A 17,851-nucleotide genomic window follows, 5' to 3' on the forward strand; every position below is an offset into this window, starting at 1 on the left:
TATATACAAAGTATAATGTAAAAAAAAAAAAAAATATATATATATATATATATATATATATATATATATTTGGTCTGGTATTCTGCCTAAATTAGAGAATACTTTGTGGTGCTCTATGGTCTAATAAAAATTGAAAAACACTATTTCTAATAGTCTGCTAACATGTATTAGATACTTAGTTCACAAATAAAACAACTAGAATTTTCTCATTAAAATATACATTTGGAATGTAATTATAAACATTTCTCTAAGTAAGCATTCTATAATAATTAATAAAAGGAAATAAAAATATTATTATAATATTTATATTGACATTTTATTAATTTTATTCCAATAAGAAATAACCGCAATTAGTTAAATTTTTTATAATAAGACCACAAACAAAACTAAATGGCAACTCTCACCTATCACATCCTCCATGTTGTCATTGTTATAGTAGGGTTTAGGAGCATCGGCAACTAAGGCCATATTGCTCTGTATATATTGTCTGTAAATTGTGTGTTCTGTAGCCAATTTTCTGTTTGCTGGGAAAAAAAAACCATAGTTTCCAGGAGGGTTATGTTGTTGTTATTTGGTTTTTAGGAGCATTAGCAACTAAGGCCATATTGCTCGGGGATATGCAGTGGTCATTCCTGACCTTTCTGCATCCTCCATATTTGGTGGTGAAGGGCTCGAACCCTGGTCTAATCAAGAAGCGTGTACTACGCACTGCTGCTCCTTGCCACCTGGCTACGGGGGGCGCCATGGAATGGAAAAAATGCCCATAAAATTCCTCACATCATTGACAGGACTAAAATTCGAGTCTTTTCCACCCGGTGTTTTGGGGCAATTCTACCACTGTGCTACCCACAATGACACCCCCATAATAGACAATTAAGTTTGTAGCCCCCTTCAGAAATTGAGGGTCAAATTTTAACATAAATGACCTTGAAATGTTTTTATATGCTGATGAAATAGTCTAATACATAGATTTTTTCATAGACAGGAAAAAAAGATTTTCTGTCTGTAAGAGAATATATAAACAAAAAGTTTACAGGGAAAAAAAATTACTTCTAATTATTAGATAAAACTAGCATCGACAACTAAGCAGAATCTACATGATGGAATATAGCAATAATCCAAATATTTAAAATTATAAAAATACAACTTATTAAAAATTTAAAGCACTGTTTCATGTGCAACCAAAACACACATATGAACTGCTGTACTGCTTCTCAAATGCCACTGCTGTCAACAAGGAACTGAATTTTGCCACCTGTCTAAAAAATCAAAATCTGTATTTAATGACATCATAAATCTATTGAATCATAAAAAGCTACTGTGGTACACAATAGCCAGGGAAAAGAAAACTACTGCTCATCAATGTACTGTATGATAAATGGATAACCCTGGGATAAAATATGTACGCATTTCAAGAAGAAGTTCCCTATTTTTGTTCAAAACCCAAATTTCATTCCAAGTTAAAAGAACTTACCTTCTGTAATTTCTTTATGAACATATGGATACCACCAACGAAAATGATCCACCCATCCTGTGCTCGAACAGTGAAATTTTCATTAATAAAAGCCACATCACGGAACATAATTTTACCCGAGAGAACAGAAACAGACAAGGAACCTAAAATGAATTAAATAATCTCTGTTTGTAAATAATAAATTGTCAGTAACTTAAAATTAATAGTAAATAAATATTTTGCAGCAGTTGCATGACTGCTGATAACATTTTGTCTAAAATAAATGCGAGAGAGAGAGAGAGAAATGAAATATGTTTTATGAAGACATAAAAGAGAATTTTTTCTTCACAGGTGTTCTTCAATAAATTTCAACATGACGCCTCTAGCTGGCCTCAGTTAACAAAACTGGTTTGTTAGTTGTTGATCCTTAAATTCCTAGAGATCTCGAAATGCTTCCCAGGTGCTTTATGTGAAAAAATTCTGAATAACTTTATTGCCTTTTAATATCACTCTATTTCTTTGCTAATGCTACAGTAGCAATTTGTGCTGTCTATAGCATGTTTCAATTAAAAGGCACAGTATCCATCTCGCTTATTTTCAAGGTTAGGCTATTTTCTGTGTAGACTTTTGCATCATATTTAGGTTGAAATTTTTGAATTTCATACCAAGGTTGGTTGGTTGATTGGATTTTATTGGCACATCAGCTACTAGGGCTATAATGTGCCAAAACCATTTCATACCAAAATTTCATATCATACAAAAATGGTCATACTAAGTCTGACAAATCAGATTTTATGATTTCTAAATTTAAAATTTGCTTTATCAACTGCTTCTTTTTTCCCAACATATAAGCTATTTCCTGTACTTGGTTTAATCCAAAATCATCATATTTCTGAAATGAACATAAACTGATTTTATCTGAAGAAAAGAAAAAAAAAAAAAATGGTCGTAAGTATGAGGAAACCTAACACCATTGTACAGCTAAATAGGCATACTGAGGAGCAACATCACATATAACCATTTGTTTTTTTAACTGAAATAAAATTGGTTCACATTATTTCACATATATACTAATGATGTTTTCAGACTTAACCGATGATAGAAAACAAATTTCCCATTAAGAAAAAAAACAGATGACTAGGCAAAACTTAACTTTAGGAACCATACAATCTAAATAATAATACATAGCCCTGTTTTAGCATCAGATTCAAAAATTTCATCCCAGATAAGACAAAAAAGAAAGCCCAGATCTCAGAATAACTGGATAAATTCCATCCATCCCCGATACCTTTTTTATGTTTAATCAAAAAATTTCTTTCACTTTCCAGTTATCACAAAATCAATTACTTCCCTGTTAAATTAGATAAACTTCTGGCATCCTCTTTATTAAAGAATTCCTCATATATAAATGTAGATGCAAACCTAGTCAGTTTGTCAGAAACCTGAGCAGGATCATCAGTATCAAGTGGGCCAATGTGATTCATCTCCTTCCTTCCTTCTACATAAGTAAAGAAGGCTTAGCAGTTTTTCTTTGCAACCACTGCCAAAGGCATCTAAATCTGCCTTAGTATGCCCAGCCTCCTTAACTAAGATAACAGGCTGATGTATTGCCTGATAATTTATGTCTCCCATGCATTTTTTTTAATCTGCCACAAGTCTCATTAGTTCATCTGATATCCATTTAGGCCTAAAACTTGAACAGTATTTTTAGTTGATATAAAAATCCTAGTAGCTTCTTCAATTACTTCCCTGAATGTTTCAACTTAACAATTTACTGTTGGTAACGTCAGTTAGTTCCATTAAGTAGATTTTTTTAAAAACTGTCTGTGACCACTGTAGTTGCCTTTATGAAAGCAAATACTCTTCCTTTACCCTTGATAATACTGACATCTTTAAGTAAACCCCACATCAATACACTGTGATCACTGCCACCTAGTGGTTCTTTTTTCTGCAGATTCTTAATACATGAAAAATCACTACCGATAATCACATCAAGAGTATAGCTTTCTCTTATTGACCCTCTAACATGCAGCTGCAGAAATCAGTTATCCAATAAATCCTCAAAAGTCATGCTAGTGTATGAATGACCCACCCACCCACAAGTTCCAGTCAATATCTGGAAAGTTAAAATCCCCCATTATAAGACATTCTGATTTACTAGCCCACTATTTCTCTGTATAGTTGTGTATTGTATAATCATAGTTATCAGGCCTACAGCACACTTCTAATCTCTTTTTCTTTTTTTTTTTCCATTGTAAAAAAAAAAAAATGAAACTAGAAGTGTGCTTATGCCACAAACCGGCTCAACACTGAAATGCATACCCCTCCACATCCTGTCTGTCATTTCTGTACACACTGTTTTGAATTGTTGTAACTTTTATCGTAATTACTGTAATTTAGTTGATAATTAGACGAAAATGAAATTTCAGCCTGGCCAATCATTATTTGCTCACGGCTGGCGTGTATACATGTGGATAAGACTATCAATTGTTATCTTTTAAGTCTGTCAATTTTCACCTACAAATTAGGTGGCAGCTTTACAGTCAAGATCAAATTATATACTTATAAGATCCAATGTTGTGTTGGTTCAGAAACACAAATATATTGATTTGTGCTTGTTTCGCATTGCTACAGGCTGCTCAGTGGTGCTGATCTCTACTACATCAACTTGAAAACTGCTTGACATCTAAGTTATTGTTGGTTTCTTTCTCTAGGACTGCACTTGAGTGATATTGTTCCATCAGCTTCTAATGCATGGTTTTATAATGGACTGTGACTAATTGGACTTTATTCCCATTGCAGAGTCTTCAGCATGTGACTTCCTTACCTTGCCTGGTTTGGTTTGGAGTTCTGGTTTGGGACTTATATCGAACAGAGTTGTACTTTGACCTATCACTGACGTTAATAGAAAGTGACTGTATACTATCCAAAATAAGAACTGATAATGAGTGTAGTTGTATTACCAACTACTTGTACTGATTGGTGATAATTTTAACTAAGACCTTTTTAAAGATGTCAAGTCTGCCTCTACATTTGCAGTGAGGGTTACTATAACTACAGTTGATTCCGATTATTTGGGACATATCAGGAATGGTGCATTTGGGCCTGATTAAGCGGCTGCCCCAATTATCTGAAGTTTCACGTAAAAAACAGTAAAAATACAATCGACCCCCGCTTTACAAATGGTTCACTGTACAATCAAACCATGTTACGATGGACTCCCCATAGTAAAGTACTGTTCACTATACAATGTGTAGTAAGCGCCAGTCATTGTGATCACGTTTGTGAATTGAATTTTAATTCTATTAAACAACGATTCTAATTAGCGAAAATAGGAGGAATATTATCCACAGACTATAAAAGTAAAGATATATTAAGCACAAATTTAACCTTTATTACCTTACCAATTAAAAAATTAAATGATACGTGAAAATCGGAATAATTAATACGTACTGTAATATGTACATACTAACTAGTTGACATTTCTGTTCAGTGAGGGTTAGGGGTTAAAATAAAAACAGTAAAAAGATAAGCAATCAATAACAAAGAACAAGGCACACATAAATTGCAAGTAACACGATACGTGCAAGTGAGAACGGAGTAACAAGTTACGAAGCTTTAAAAATAGGAATGAAGAGAAGATTCTGAAAATTAATTTATATGATTGAAGTGTACACACATTTCACCATAATAACTCGAAGAATTCAAGCTGTCAGTATTTTATCGCAAATTCAATAAGATCGAGTTTACTATCTGTTTATGATATTATTGTTTTTATTGTTTTATGGTTGTGACCTCCAGAAATCCGACGGAACCACGTGGTACAGTTGGAGACAATCGTAGGGTAATCTCAAGTGCTGCGGTCTCCTGTCCTGGCATGCTGTCCCAATTAAGCAAAGTAAACCCTGGCTATTTTCTTGATTGGGTTCTGTTTTTTAAGATTTGCCCAAAATAAACAGCTGCCCCGATTAACCAGTGGCCCAAATAACCGGAATCCACTGTATTTTAATGTTTTATTAAGACCATTATAAGATGTATCTCTGCCATTGCAATAGCAATGTGTATGATCATAACCTGATACTTCTCTGGTAGTTAAATAACTAAGTGTCTTAGTTATTTAACTACCTGATGTATATATTTCTCCCCTGATAATATTCTCCACCTTGTCAGGGTGGGGGGGGGCTTGCATGTCCCGATGATCCGGAGAGCTAAGTCGGCGGTAGCTTAGCTACTGGTAGGGCCTCCCAAGCAGGACAGGTCAAAGGGTGGGGGCCAGACTAAGAGAGATACCTCGGCCCTCTAGGTTGGGAGTTGCTGCAACGAGCAAGCTCCTCATTCAGTGTAAAAAATACACAAATGCTAAACGACCTACAAGTGAAAATGAAAATGGACTGCACTTTCGGAAACGACTCGGCAAACGGAAAAGGACTATGATTTTGGGATGCTGGAATATTCAAGGCCTTTCAACTAAAAGAAACTTTCTTCCAGATGAACTGCAAAAATTCAAGTTAGACATCGCCGTGTTATCAGAGACAAAGAAAAAGGGATGTGGAGAGGAAATAATGGAAGAATACTACCATTTTTGGAGTGGAGTCGATAACAGTGAAAGAGCAAGAGCAAGAGTTTCTATTGCTGTTAAAAAGAAATTAAGACAACATCAAAAACTGGTAATTTATTAATGAAAGAATGATCTCATTGAAACTGAAAATGTAAGGGACAGAAATATGTATTTTGGGAATATATGCCCCGACTAATGACACTGCCAATATCTTGAAGGACGAATTTTGGGAGGATCTGAGAGAACTAATAGAAAAAATTCCTAAGAACAAAGAGATATTTCTAATGGGAAATTTCAATACAAGAGTAGGAACTGAACAAAATAGCAAAGTTATTGGAAGATTTGGAGAGAGAGAGAGAGAGAGAGAGAGAGAGAGAGAGAGAGAGAGAGAGAGAGAGGAACGACAACGGAGATAGACTAAGCAATCTTTGTGAACAGTTCGACTTGAGAATAAACAACACATTTTTCCAACACATCCATAAATATACTTGGTCACAGGAGACAAGAAAAATTAGATCGGTTATAGATTACATTATTTCAAAACATTCAGGGACATATGTATTGAAAGACGTCAGGGTTTCTAGAGGAGCTGAATGTGGATCTGACCATTTTCTTGTTAAAACAACACTGAGGTGGAACTGGATTAAGAAAATATGTGTGGACAACCAACAATGCAGGGAAGGAGAAATGGTACAAGTGGATCAATTTAACGTTGACCTACTCCAAGACGACAGCATTAGAAACAACTTCACCCAGAGACTGGATGCTGCAATTAACATAGAGATAAAAGGTAATACTGAAGAAATCTACGAATATTTAAAAAATACTGTTAAAAAAATAGCTCGTGAAATCCTAGGCAAAAAGAAGAGCCAAGGACCAAAAAAGACCTGGATTACAGAGAAAATAAGAACTGCTGTAGAAGAAAAGAAACTTGCATATCAGAAATGGCTAGGTGATAGGAATGATGCATATAGGAACATTTATGTTGAAAAAAAAGAAAATAGCCAATCAGTTGGTAGTAGAAGCGAAAAATGAAGAATGGGAAAGGAAATGCGCAACTATTAATAGCAAATTGGGCTTCAAGCAATCAGCGGAATCGTGGAATGTCCTTAAAGACTTGAGAAAACAGAATAAACACAATGCTAGTTTGCAATTAATACCTTTGAAAGACTGGATGGAGTACTATGAAGGACTTTTAAAAGAAGACCGGGAAAAGTTCAAGACGATGGAGGATTTTGGTGTAGAAGACTCGGGCTTAAAAGTTTCTGTTAGGGAAGTGGAACTCCTGCTAAAGAAAGGAAGGAATGGCAAATCACCTGGAGTTTACATGGAACTTCTGAAATATGGAGGAAGAGGAGTGGCTGTTCTGATACAAAAACTGTTAAATAGTATACTGAGAGGAGAAGAAATACCGAAAGAAATTATAACAGGATATATTACATCAATTTATAAGAAGGGTGATCAGAAAAGCTGTTCAAATTACAGAGGAATATGCGTCCTGAACCAGCTGTTAAAGATCCTTGAAAAATGGATCAGGAACCATTTAGAAGCCTGAATCGAGGTATCAGAAGAACAAAGTTGTTTTTCAGCCGGGAGGTCATGTATAGACCATATCTCAACAGTACGAAAGATCCTGGAAAAATGCCAATCAAAAGGGAAAAAAAACCTTTATGATTTTCGTTGACCTTGAAAAGGCATATGACAGTGTTCCAAAAAAACTCTTATGGGAAGCACTGAAAGGGGCAATACACCTCTATCATTCCCCTCCATGAATAACTCCTCATGTGTGAATGTAGATGCAAAGTATTCATTTAGTTTGTTAGCTACCTGAGCAGGATCATCAACAGTTGAACCACTGATATCAAGTGGACCAATCTGATTCATCCCCTTCCTTCAAGAGTTTACATAAGTAAAGAACTCTTTGCTGTTTTTCTTTGCATCCTTTGCCAAATATTTCTCGTAATCTGCCTTTGCCTGTCTAACCTCCTTTGTGACTTGGTTATAGACCAGCTTATATCTATCATAGGCTTCTGTGTTACCTGTTAATTTATATTTTTCCCATGCATTTTTTCTTCTATGCCACATGTCTAATTAGTTCATCTGACATCCATTTTGGCCTAAATCTTGAACAATATTTCTTAGTTGGTATGAAAATTCTAGTAGCTTCCAATATTATTTCTTTGAATGCTTCCCATTTTGAATTTGCTGTTGGTAACATCATCAGTTGGTCCCACTGTATAGAATTTAAATACTGTCTCAGTCCATCGTAGTCGCCTTTACGGAAGCAATAACCCTTCCCTTTACCCCTAATGGTAGTTACCTCTTTGAGTAAGTCCCACTTACTTCAGCACACTGTGATCACTGCCACCTAGTGGGTCCTTTATCTGCAGATTCTTAATGCATGAAGAATCGCTACTGATAATCAGTATTACTCCCTCTAGTTGCCTCCCAAACATGCTGCTGCTGTAGAAAACAATCATCCAATAAATCCACAAAAGCTTTGCTAGTGTGTGAGTGATCAACCCACAAATTCCAGTCAATCTCTGGGAAATTAAAATCCCCCATTATAAGACACTCTGATTTCCTGGCCCACTATTTCTCTGCACAATTGCTCATTATACTCATCAGATTCATTAGGCCTGTAAGACACATCTACTCTCATTTTTCTTTTCCCAGTGCTTACATCACACCAAACAGACTCAACATTGCATTGTCCACCAACATCAATTGGATGCACTTCCTTTGACCACATTAATGCACTTCCTTTAAAGCACATTAAAAATAGATTATGTGTTTCTTAACTAACAGCAGAACCCCTCCTCCCTTCCTGTCCTGTTTATCCTTTCTGTACACATTGTACTCCCCAAATTGCAGTTTTGCATTCCTTATATCAGTGTAACACTCATCTCTGATATCCCAACAATATCTGCCTTTCATGACTTGACTAGCACTTCAAGCTCATCAAATTTATTAACTATACTCCTAGCATTGGTGTACATGCAAGTATACATGCACCTGTTTCTACTCTTAGTTACCGTAACATAGCCCATGTATTTACTTTTTCCACTATGAGTCTCAGCAGTCCTGGAAATCCCCATTGCTTTTCTTTCAAGACTGCTGCTCAATTGCATTTCAATAGAAACAATGCAAGGATCACTTTCACCTATGCCAGCGGCTACTGTTAATCTATTAGTTCGTCTATCCTCAGCTAGCAGCTTTCTGATCCACCTAACTCTGCCTCGACAGCATCAGCAAATATTCTTGATTCCTTTCTATTTAAGTGTATCCCATCACTGTAGAAGTGGCCTCTCCTGTTAACAAGCACAGACCAAGCTGAGAAAAATTCTTAGTTAGCCTAATGCAGCTCATGTACTTGCCTGTTCCATGAGGACCCCCTAACAGGCCTTGAAATTCCCAAGACCTTGCTTTCCAGGATGTTGCATGTTGAAAAAGATGCCAGAGCCAAGCCGAAGGTGAGGCAAACGAGGCTTTTGCCTCAGGTTAAAAGCTGAAAGGGTAACCCAAAAGAAAGATTAAATAATTGCCAACATTGCCATCATTAACAGTAGGGCACAATTTTTCATTCTTACTTCAGGTACTAAAATGGCTTGGCACGGCCCTGAAAGATGCAGTGCAAAAATCCCCTTCACATCTGCTTACGGTTGTTGTTAATCTAGCAGTCTGTGTATTGACCCTGGGCTAATAGTTTCCCAATCCACCTAACACTGTATCAACAGCATCAGCAAATATTCTTGCACCTCTTCTATTTAAGTGTTATCGTCCCTCTAGAACAGTGTTTCCCAACCCTTTTCGAGTCGCAACCCCTTTTTATAATAGCCACGTAACTTGTGACCCCCGCCACATTTGCATAAAAAGGCATTTTTAATAGGGTAAAGAAAACACATTAAAAATAGATTTTTAAGAATATAATTCTAACCTAATATCTAATGCAATGGTTGTTCTTGCATCTGGGAAATCAGCATCAAAATTCGCAGTTGACTGTTTATTAAAGCCAACTTCATGTCATCCTCAACATTCAGTCTGTTTCTTGCCTTTGTTTTGATATGAAGAAGTGTTGAAAATCCACTCTTGCAGCGATATGTAGAGGCAAATGGAAGTAAAACTCGAAAGGCAAACATGGTGACATTTGGATATGACTGATACATAGCACACCAGAACTGAGTCAGCAATTTTTCATAAAACAAATTATGTGGCGAGGAATCATTCTGCAGGTCCAAAGAATTCACCTTGTACTTCATCAGGAATGCTGGCTACATTCAGGGAAGCAAAGAATGGGTTTCATACCAGTGCAGCTTCTTCTTCTGTACTGTACGCTCAGGGAAGTAATTTGATTTGATTGATTTTTTTATTGGCGCATTAGCTTCCAAGGCTATAATGCGCCAAGACCAGGTCATATATAAAGAATTTTAAACATTCAGTGACCTAATTAGTTAGGTCTAATTAGTCAAAATGTATAAAAGGTATAAAAAATAAATCAATAAAAATCACAGTAAAATATAAATTTTATACACGAGCAAAAACGTTTATTGATTTTAAAAAGCTAAAAACAGCAGACACATTGTCATTGTCGGATAAAATCTGACTGAGTGTATAAGGCTCAGTCAGATGGTTAAAAGCGATAAAACGAGCATTACTAAAACTGGAACAGTTACATAAAATATGTTTAACGGATAAAATGGTGTCACATTGCTCGCACATAGGAGGATCATCCACCCTCAGCAGAAACAAATGTGTCAGATGACTGTGTCCTATGCGGAGTCGGGCAAGAACAACTTCCTCGCTCCGATTACTGCACAGACTGGACTGCCATGTTTGTATTAGAGGCTTTATTTGGTATAATTTATTTGTTCTCTCTCTATGCCATAGTTCTTGCCATTGGGAATATATCTTTTGGTGTATTATTTGCCTGTAGTCTGTATAGGGGACTGACAGGCAACAATTGTTAGTGGGAGCTGCTGATTTGGCTGCAGTGTCAGCCAAATCATTTCCCTTTATCCCAATGTGGCTAGGAATCCAGCAGAAGCGGATATCAAATTTGTATTTATGAAGAGAATATATCTTCTGCTGAACCCGAGAGAGAACTGGATGACAGTTGTGTCTCAAAGATAATAAAGCCTGTAATACACTCAAAGAATCAGAATATATTATTGACCTTTGGCATTGAGAAGTTCGAATGTGATCCAAGGCTAACTCTATAGCATGCAGCTCTGCAGTGTATATGCTGGATTCAGGAAGAATCTGCTGAGATATTATAGTGTCCCGAAAGACAGCAGCAGATCCTACGCACGATTCAGACTTCGAGCCATCTGTGTAGACGGGCAGGAAGTCAGAATACTCAGCTCGGTGTGCGGAAAAGAGCTGATGGTAGACAGATGACGAGGTTTCAGATTTTACCCATTTCTTAAGGGAGAAGTCGCACGATGGAGTATGAGCATGCCAGGGTGGAAGAGTCTCTTTTGGTGTTTGTGCAACCTTGTCTACCATGATGTTAAACTCTCTTAGTAGCTCTTGGACACGAATACCAAAAGGTTGATTGGCAGTCTGACGGGTATTGTACAAGTTTTCCCAACGTGGCTCAAAGACAGATGTCCACGTAGGATGGTCTGGCAGGGATTTCAGCTTTAAAGCATAGCTTAAAGACAACTGCTTACGTCGAAGGGATAACGGTGGTTCGTTTGCTTCGACGTATAAGTTCTGGACAGGAGATGTTCGAAATGCTCCAGTAGCGATACGGATAGCCTGATGGTGGACGGGATCCAACCATCGAAGGACATTGTCTCTAGCTGAGGAGTATACCTGGGCCCCGTAGTCCAATTTGGATCGTACAAGTGCACGATAAATACGTAGTAGTGTGCACCTATCTGCTCCCCAACGCGTAGAGGAGAGAGAGCGAAGAATATTTAATCACTTCGTGCACTTTGTACGAAGTTGACGAATATGTTCAAGAAAGGTCAACTTTTTGTCAAACACAAGTCCCAAGAATTTTGTGCTTGACACTGCTGGAATAGCATTTTGTCTGAGCATTAATTCAGGTTCAGGATGAAGATTACGCTTACGACAAAAACGTACGCAAACGGTCTTCTCCGGCGAGAACCTGAAGCCATTAGCAAGTGCCCAGGAATTGAGTCGATCAACGGCTTTCTGCAGTTGTCTTTCAATAACCCTCATGTTGCATGACTGACAAAAAATGCTGAAGTCATCAACATAGAGGGCACTGTTTACAGTTGGAGGAAGTTGTTCTGTGATGGAATTTATTTTGATGGCGAAAAGCGTCACACTTAAAACTGATCCTTGTGGTACTCCCTCCTCTTGGCTAAAGGAACGAGAGAGTGAGGATCCCACACGAACTTGGAAAGATCGATTGGCTAAAAAGTTTTGAATAAACACAGGAAGATGCCCTCTAAGGCCTAGGCTGTGCAAATCTTTTAATATGCCAAATCTCCAAGCTGTGTCATGCGCTTTCTCCATGTCAAAGAACATCGACACCAAGTGTTCGCGTTTTAGGAAAGCATCCCGGATGGATGTTTCCAGTCTAATAAGATGGTCCAAAGTGGACCGGTTCCTTTGGAAGCCGCACTGGAGAGAAGGTCATTTGATTCTAAATACCAGATTAAACGAGAATTAACCATTCTCTCCAGGATTTTGCACAAACAGCTAGTCAGAGCAATGGGACGATAATTTCTAGTGACTTTTGGATCCTTTCCTGGCTTAGCAAAAGCAAGAACGGTTGCCTTGCGCCAGGAATCCAGAAACTGCCCTTCGATAAAGATTCTGTTATACAGAGTGAGCATATAATCCATAGATTTTGGTGAAAGATGTTTAATCATTTCATAATGGATGCCATCTGGTCCAACAGCACTTGCTTTGGAAAGAGTGAGGGCTCTTTTCAGTTCGTGTATAGTGAATTCCCCGTTATAGGGACAGTAACTCTTACACTTAAAATTAAGTGCCTGTTTTTCTATTTTATGTTTCAGGACCAGGAACTCTGGGGAATATGAAGATGTTGCACAGATGTTAGAGAATTTTTCCCCAAGAGAGTTGGCTATTGCAGTTGGATCTGCAATAGCGCATCCATTATAATCTAGGATTGAAGTAGGGTGGGATGTATGTTTTCCCTTCATTTTCCGGATTTTATCCCAGACTACCTTAGAGTTGGTAGACTGGGTAATAGATGATGTAAAGCGGATCCACAATTCCCTTTGACTCTGACGGCGGATGTAGCGTGCTTTGGCTCGTGCACGTTTAAACGCTATAAGGTTGTTCATGGTAGGATATCGGCGGAATATCCCCCACGCTTTGTTTTGAGCCTTTTTTGCTGCTGTGCATTGGGAATTCCACCAAGGTTTGGGAAATGGTGGAAACCGGGCAGATGTTTTTGGAACAGCATTCGCAGCTGCCTTTGGACCATAACCTCTGTGATGTACGTTACTGCATCATTGATAGGCTCCTGACTGACTGTATTCAGGTGGAAATTTGCCTGATGTTGGAAGGCAGTCCAGTCAGCCTGATCAATTTTCCACCGTGGTAACCTGAAGGGAAGACATGGTCTCCCACTGTGTAGCGAGGTTATCACAGGGAAGTGATCACTTCCGAATGGGTTCTCCTCCACTTCCCAGGTGAGTGAGGGGAGTAGAGAAGGGGAGCAGATAGAGAGATCAATGGCAGAAAAGGTACAGGTAGGCATGTGGAAGAAGGTGTTTGTTCCAGTATTTAGAAGGGAAAGGTCATTGTCATTGAGCGTGCGCTCTATGATTCGTCCCCTTGCATTAAGGTTAGCACTACCCCACAGGGTGTTATGTCCATTAAAATCCCTGAGAAGTAAGAAAGGGGGAGGCAACTGCGTTACAAGATCATCAAGGTCTTCCTGGGAGATGTCAGTCCCAGGTGGCAAATAAATAGAACAGACGGTTAATAAAAATCCCACTGAAAGGCGAATTGCAACAGCCTCTATGCTGGTTGTAATGTGCAATGGCTGAACTGGGGTCTGGTTGCCCACAAGGATAGCCACTCCTCCATGAGCAAGACCATCCGCAATTCTATCCTTTCGAAAAATTGCAATGTTGTGCATGGTGGGATCATCATTTGCCTTCAGATAAGTCTCCTGCAAGCAAAAGCAAACTGGCTCATGCTTTTGCAGGAGGGCCTTGATGTCATCAGTATTTTGCCGGAATCCACGACAATTCCATTATAGGAATTTAGCCATTATTTTGGCTTGGTGGGTCCGTCAGGCGGCTTCCGAGGTGCTGAGGGCTCACCTTTTTCAGTTTTGGTTTTATCCTTCCTGGGGAAGTACGGACACTGACCAGTGTCCATTTCCTCCTCAGCAAAGAGCTCCAAAACTGAATCTTCGTGTACCTCCTTCTGCTCGACCTCCATGTTTTCTTGGGTAGTAGGAGGTACTTCACCTTTCTTATTTTTTTCTTTGGTGATTGCCTTTGTTACTTCTGGAGCATTAGGAGGTACAGATATCGGAGTGGCAGCTGATTGGTCCTTCTGTACAGGTTTTTAGGAGCTTAAAAGATAACGTGCGATGGGCGTAAATGATTCTTTTGGAGGGATGGACATGTCCGTCTGTGTTCCGATGGAACACCTCCCTGCTACCTTCTGGGCGTAGGTAGGTTTGTTGATGTTGAGCGGTTTCACCGCTCAACATCAACAAACCTATGCTTTCCTTGCCTCCTGGTACGATATGTTTAGCTCTGCCTTCAGCCGTTGTATTTCTTTTTCTTCTTTCCACCTCTGGCATGCTCGTGAGTAGGCTGGGTGTTCTCCCTCACAGTTAATACAGGTGGGTTTTGCGGCTGAACATGCTGTTGTTTCGTGGTCCTTTGCACCGCATCGGGCGCATGCAAGGACTCCACGGCAGGCCATTTGAGAATGTCCGTACTTCTGGCATTTAAAACACCGTAAAGGGTTCGGAACGTACGGACGCACTGAACAGTTGATGTATCCAGCTTTAATCTCATCAGGAGGTTTGGGAGAGTTAAAAGTCAGGATAACACTCCTGGTTTTAACAAGTTTCCCATCCCTACGCGCACTAATTCTCTACGCACACTAATTCTCTAACTCCCTGAGGTTTCAGTTCCAAGCAGATTTCCTCCTCGGTTACATCGAGAAGGTCCCATTCCGAAATGACACCTCTCGATGAGTTTAGTGTTCTATGTGGTGTTACTGTTATGGGTATTCCTCCGATTGATGTTGCACGGAGTAGCTGCTCAGACTGCCTGTCAGTTTTGGTTTCAATTAAGAGGTCTCCAGAACGGAGCCTCTTAACTGATTTGGGTGACCCTACTAACCCATCTAACCCTTTCTGTATAAAGAAGGGTGACATTTTGCCAATCGGTTTTTCATTCGTCGAGTGTATAATTAAAAATCTTGGGACAGGCCCTGATGATGATGTTTCAGTTCGCTGTCTCTTTTTCGCAATAATATCTGCCTCTCCGTCTGTATTTTCAGATAGGGACCGGGTTGGGGCCCCTGAAGAAATAAGTTTATCAGGATTCATAGAAATTTTAAATTGTTCAGTGCCCGGGCTCCCCACCCACCACGGAGCCCAAAGGGACGCCCACTACCCGGCATGCAATAAATGTGCTCGGGAGTGGAACGCCAGGGCTACCCAGACACTATACCCGCACCGCCACCAGCCTGAATCCTGTCCCTCGGATCATGAGGGTAGGGGCGTGGCATTGACACGGTTGACCCTCGCAGGCGAGCCTACTAGCCGATTGATCCTAGCCGGGCCTTCCAGGACCACCCGTCTTGTCGAAGCAGGGGCCAAAGTGGTGTATTGAAGCTCGGCCCCTCAACCACCAGGATCCCCCTTTCCGAATTTCCACGGGTCGCAGCGCACGGCAAACATGCAGGATTCCATTGATGTAAGCCTGGAACCTGGGCTGTGGGCGTTGGATCCCAGTGATGCTAGTCTGAAAGTCCAGCAGCGTCACTGGGAGGTCCCCTCACCACGTACAGGTGCCCACGTCGAGGGGCTCAGGGAAGTACTACTGAAATTACTTTTCAAGGGATTCAAGGTGCCCAGTAATCTCATCCTGCAGATTCCTCTACCACACTGCAGGGTTTTTCAAACATGGCAATGTTTCCAATATCCCAACACCAGTTTTGCAGCTTGAATACAAATGCCTGAAGATTGTCTTGAAATTGGAAAGTGTGTTTCATTTCCCTGAAATTTCAGGTTCAGCTTATTTAGCTGGTCTAAAATGTCTGCTAAGTAAGCAACTCTTTTCTTCCAAGCTTCATCGTTAAAGTAAGCCACAAGGTCATGTTTCCCTTGCACTTCCAGGAATAACTTGATTTCATCTTTCAACTCAAAGACATGATTGACAACATTTCCTTTCGACAACCAGCATACAGCAGTGTAGAAAAGAAGAACCTCGTGATCATAGGTTTGAATTAAATTTAAGCTCAAGTTAGTAAGATTACAAAAAATATTTTACATAGATCTTCAATTAGTTGGTGTCATAAAGAATTCAATTTTATATAGCTTTATAAAGTTTTTATAAAGCTCTATGATGCCAGCTGAAGATGGAATTAACTGCTTTGTCAAATGTTTCTGATGCTTTTACCCTTAATTTAGACTTATTTAAATTATTACTAACAAACCAGGCATAGTTTGTTAGTAATAATTTAAGTTCTCATTATCACGGAAAGATTTAGTCCTTTGACCGCATATAAGCTTTTCTAAATATAAATTTTATTTTAACATAAATAGTTAATGTAAATTACATAGATGAAATGTAAGTTTTTGCTTAAATATTAGCAAGTGTATAATGCTATGGTATCTTAGAATAAAATTTATACTTATTACTGTATATTATAAAAAAAAAAAGTACCCAAAATCGTTACAGAAATTTTCCTGAATAAATTGAACACACACAGCTATGATTTATTCTAAATTTTAAATTTTAACATTTTTTATACTTTGTAAACGCAAAACATACTTTTTTATAAACTAATTTTTGACTGCTCTTAGATTTTAGAACCTTTTTTTTTCTCCTGTAATGCATCTAATTTGTTATGCAAATACCACATGTGAGAAAACATTTTACTTAGCATAGTTTCACTTAATATAGTAATTTTTTTTTGGAATGTCTGTGCTATGCCATTATGCTAATTTGCTAGGCTAAGTGGTGTGAGTAAATGCATTTCTAGTTCCTAGTTTCTTTGCCTTTAAACTTTATTGTATGGAAAATGAGATGATTTTAGGGGATGTTTGTAAAATAAAAGTGTGTCATACACACACACAAACACAAAAAAAAAAAAAAAAAAATTGTATAATCAGAATTCATGTCTTTACAGAGTTCTTTAAACAGACGGGTGTTGAGCGCTCCAGATTTGATGTAATTAACAATTTTGATCAGAGAATCAAGTACCTCTTGCAGAGGAGCTGGAAGAGTCTTACTGGCAAGAGCATATCGGTGAATCATGCAGTGAATGCCCTTTTCTTGAGGAGAAAGTTCTTTCACTTTTGTCTGAAAGCCTAACTTTGACCCTAGCATAGCTGGTGCTCCATCTGTACAAATCATACAGACATTTTTCCACTGTAGTCCTCCAGTTTCAAAAAAGGTATTTATCTTCCAAAACAGGAACTCTTCTTTGATGTTATCTAAATGAATATATTTCGTGAAGACAAGCAACTGAGAACATGAACTTACATCCGTTGATTCATCAACTTGAAAAGAAAACAATGTAGAAACTTTGATTTCATTCAAAACCTGCTCTTTCACTTCTACAGACATACCTAAAATGCACCTCTGAATAGTGTTATTGGATAAAAATATTTGTCGCATCTTTATCTCACTGGC

General features: G+C 38.5%; 1 protein-coding gene across 1 annotated transcript in view; it reads right to left on the reverse strand.

The window, feature by feature from the left end:
• tweek (transmembrane protein KIAA1109 homolog tweek) overlaps nucleotides 1-17,851 on the reverse strand; it is an 806,203-nt gene that overhangs the window by 755,344 nt on the left and 33,008 nt on the right. Inside the window, 2 exon segments of the mRNA XM_090388226.1 lie at nucleotides 1,475-1,519; nucleotides 1,522-1,617. Of these exon segments, the coding sequence (XP_090244352.1) occupies nucleotides 1,475-1,519; nucleotides 1,522-1,617 (141 nt within the window).

This window comes from Mastigoproctus giganteus, chromosome 2 (assembly GCF_048544385.1).
Source record: "Mastigoproctus giganteus isolate SK-2022 chromosome 2, ASM4854438v1, whole genome shotgun sequence".
NCBI classification, from domain to species: Eukaryota; Metazoa; Arthropoda; class Arachnida; order Uropygi; family Thelyphonidae; genus Mastigoproctus; species Mastigoproctus giganteus.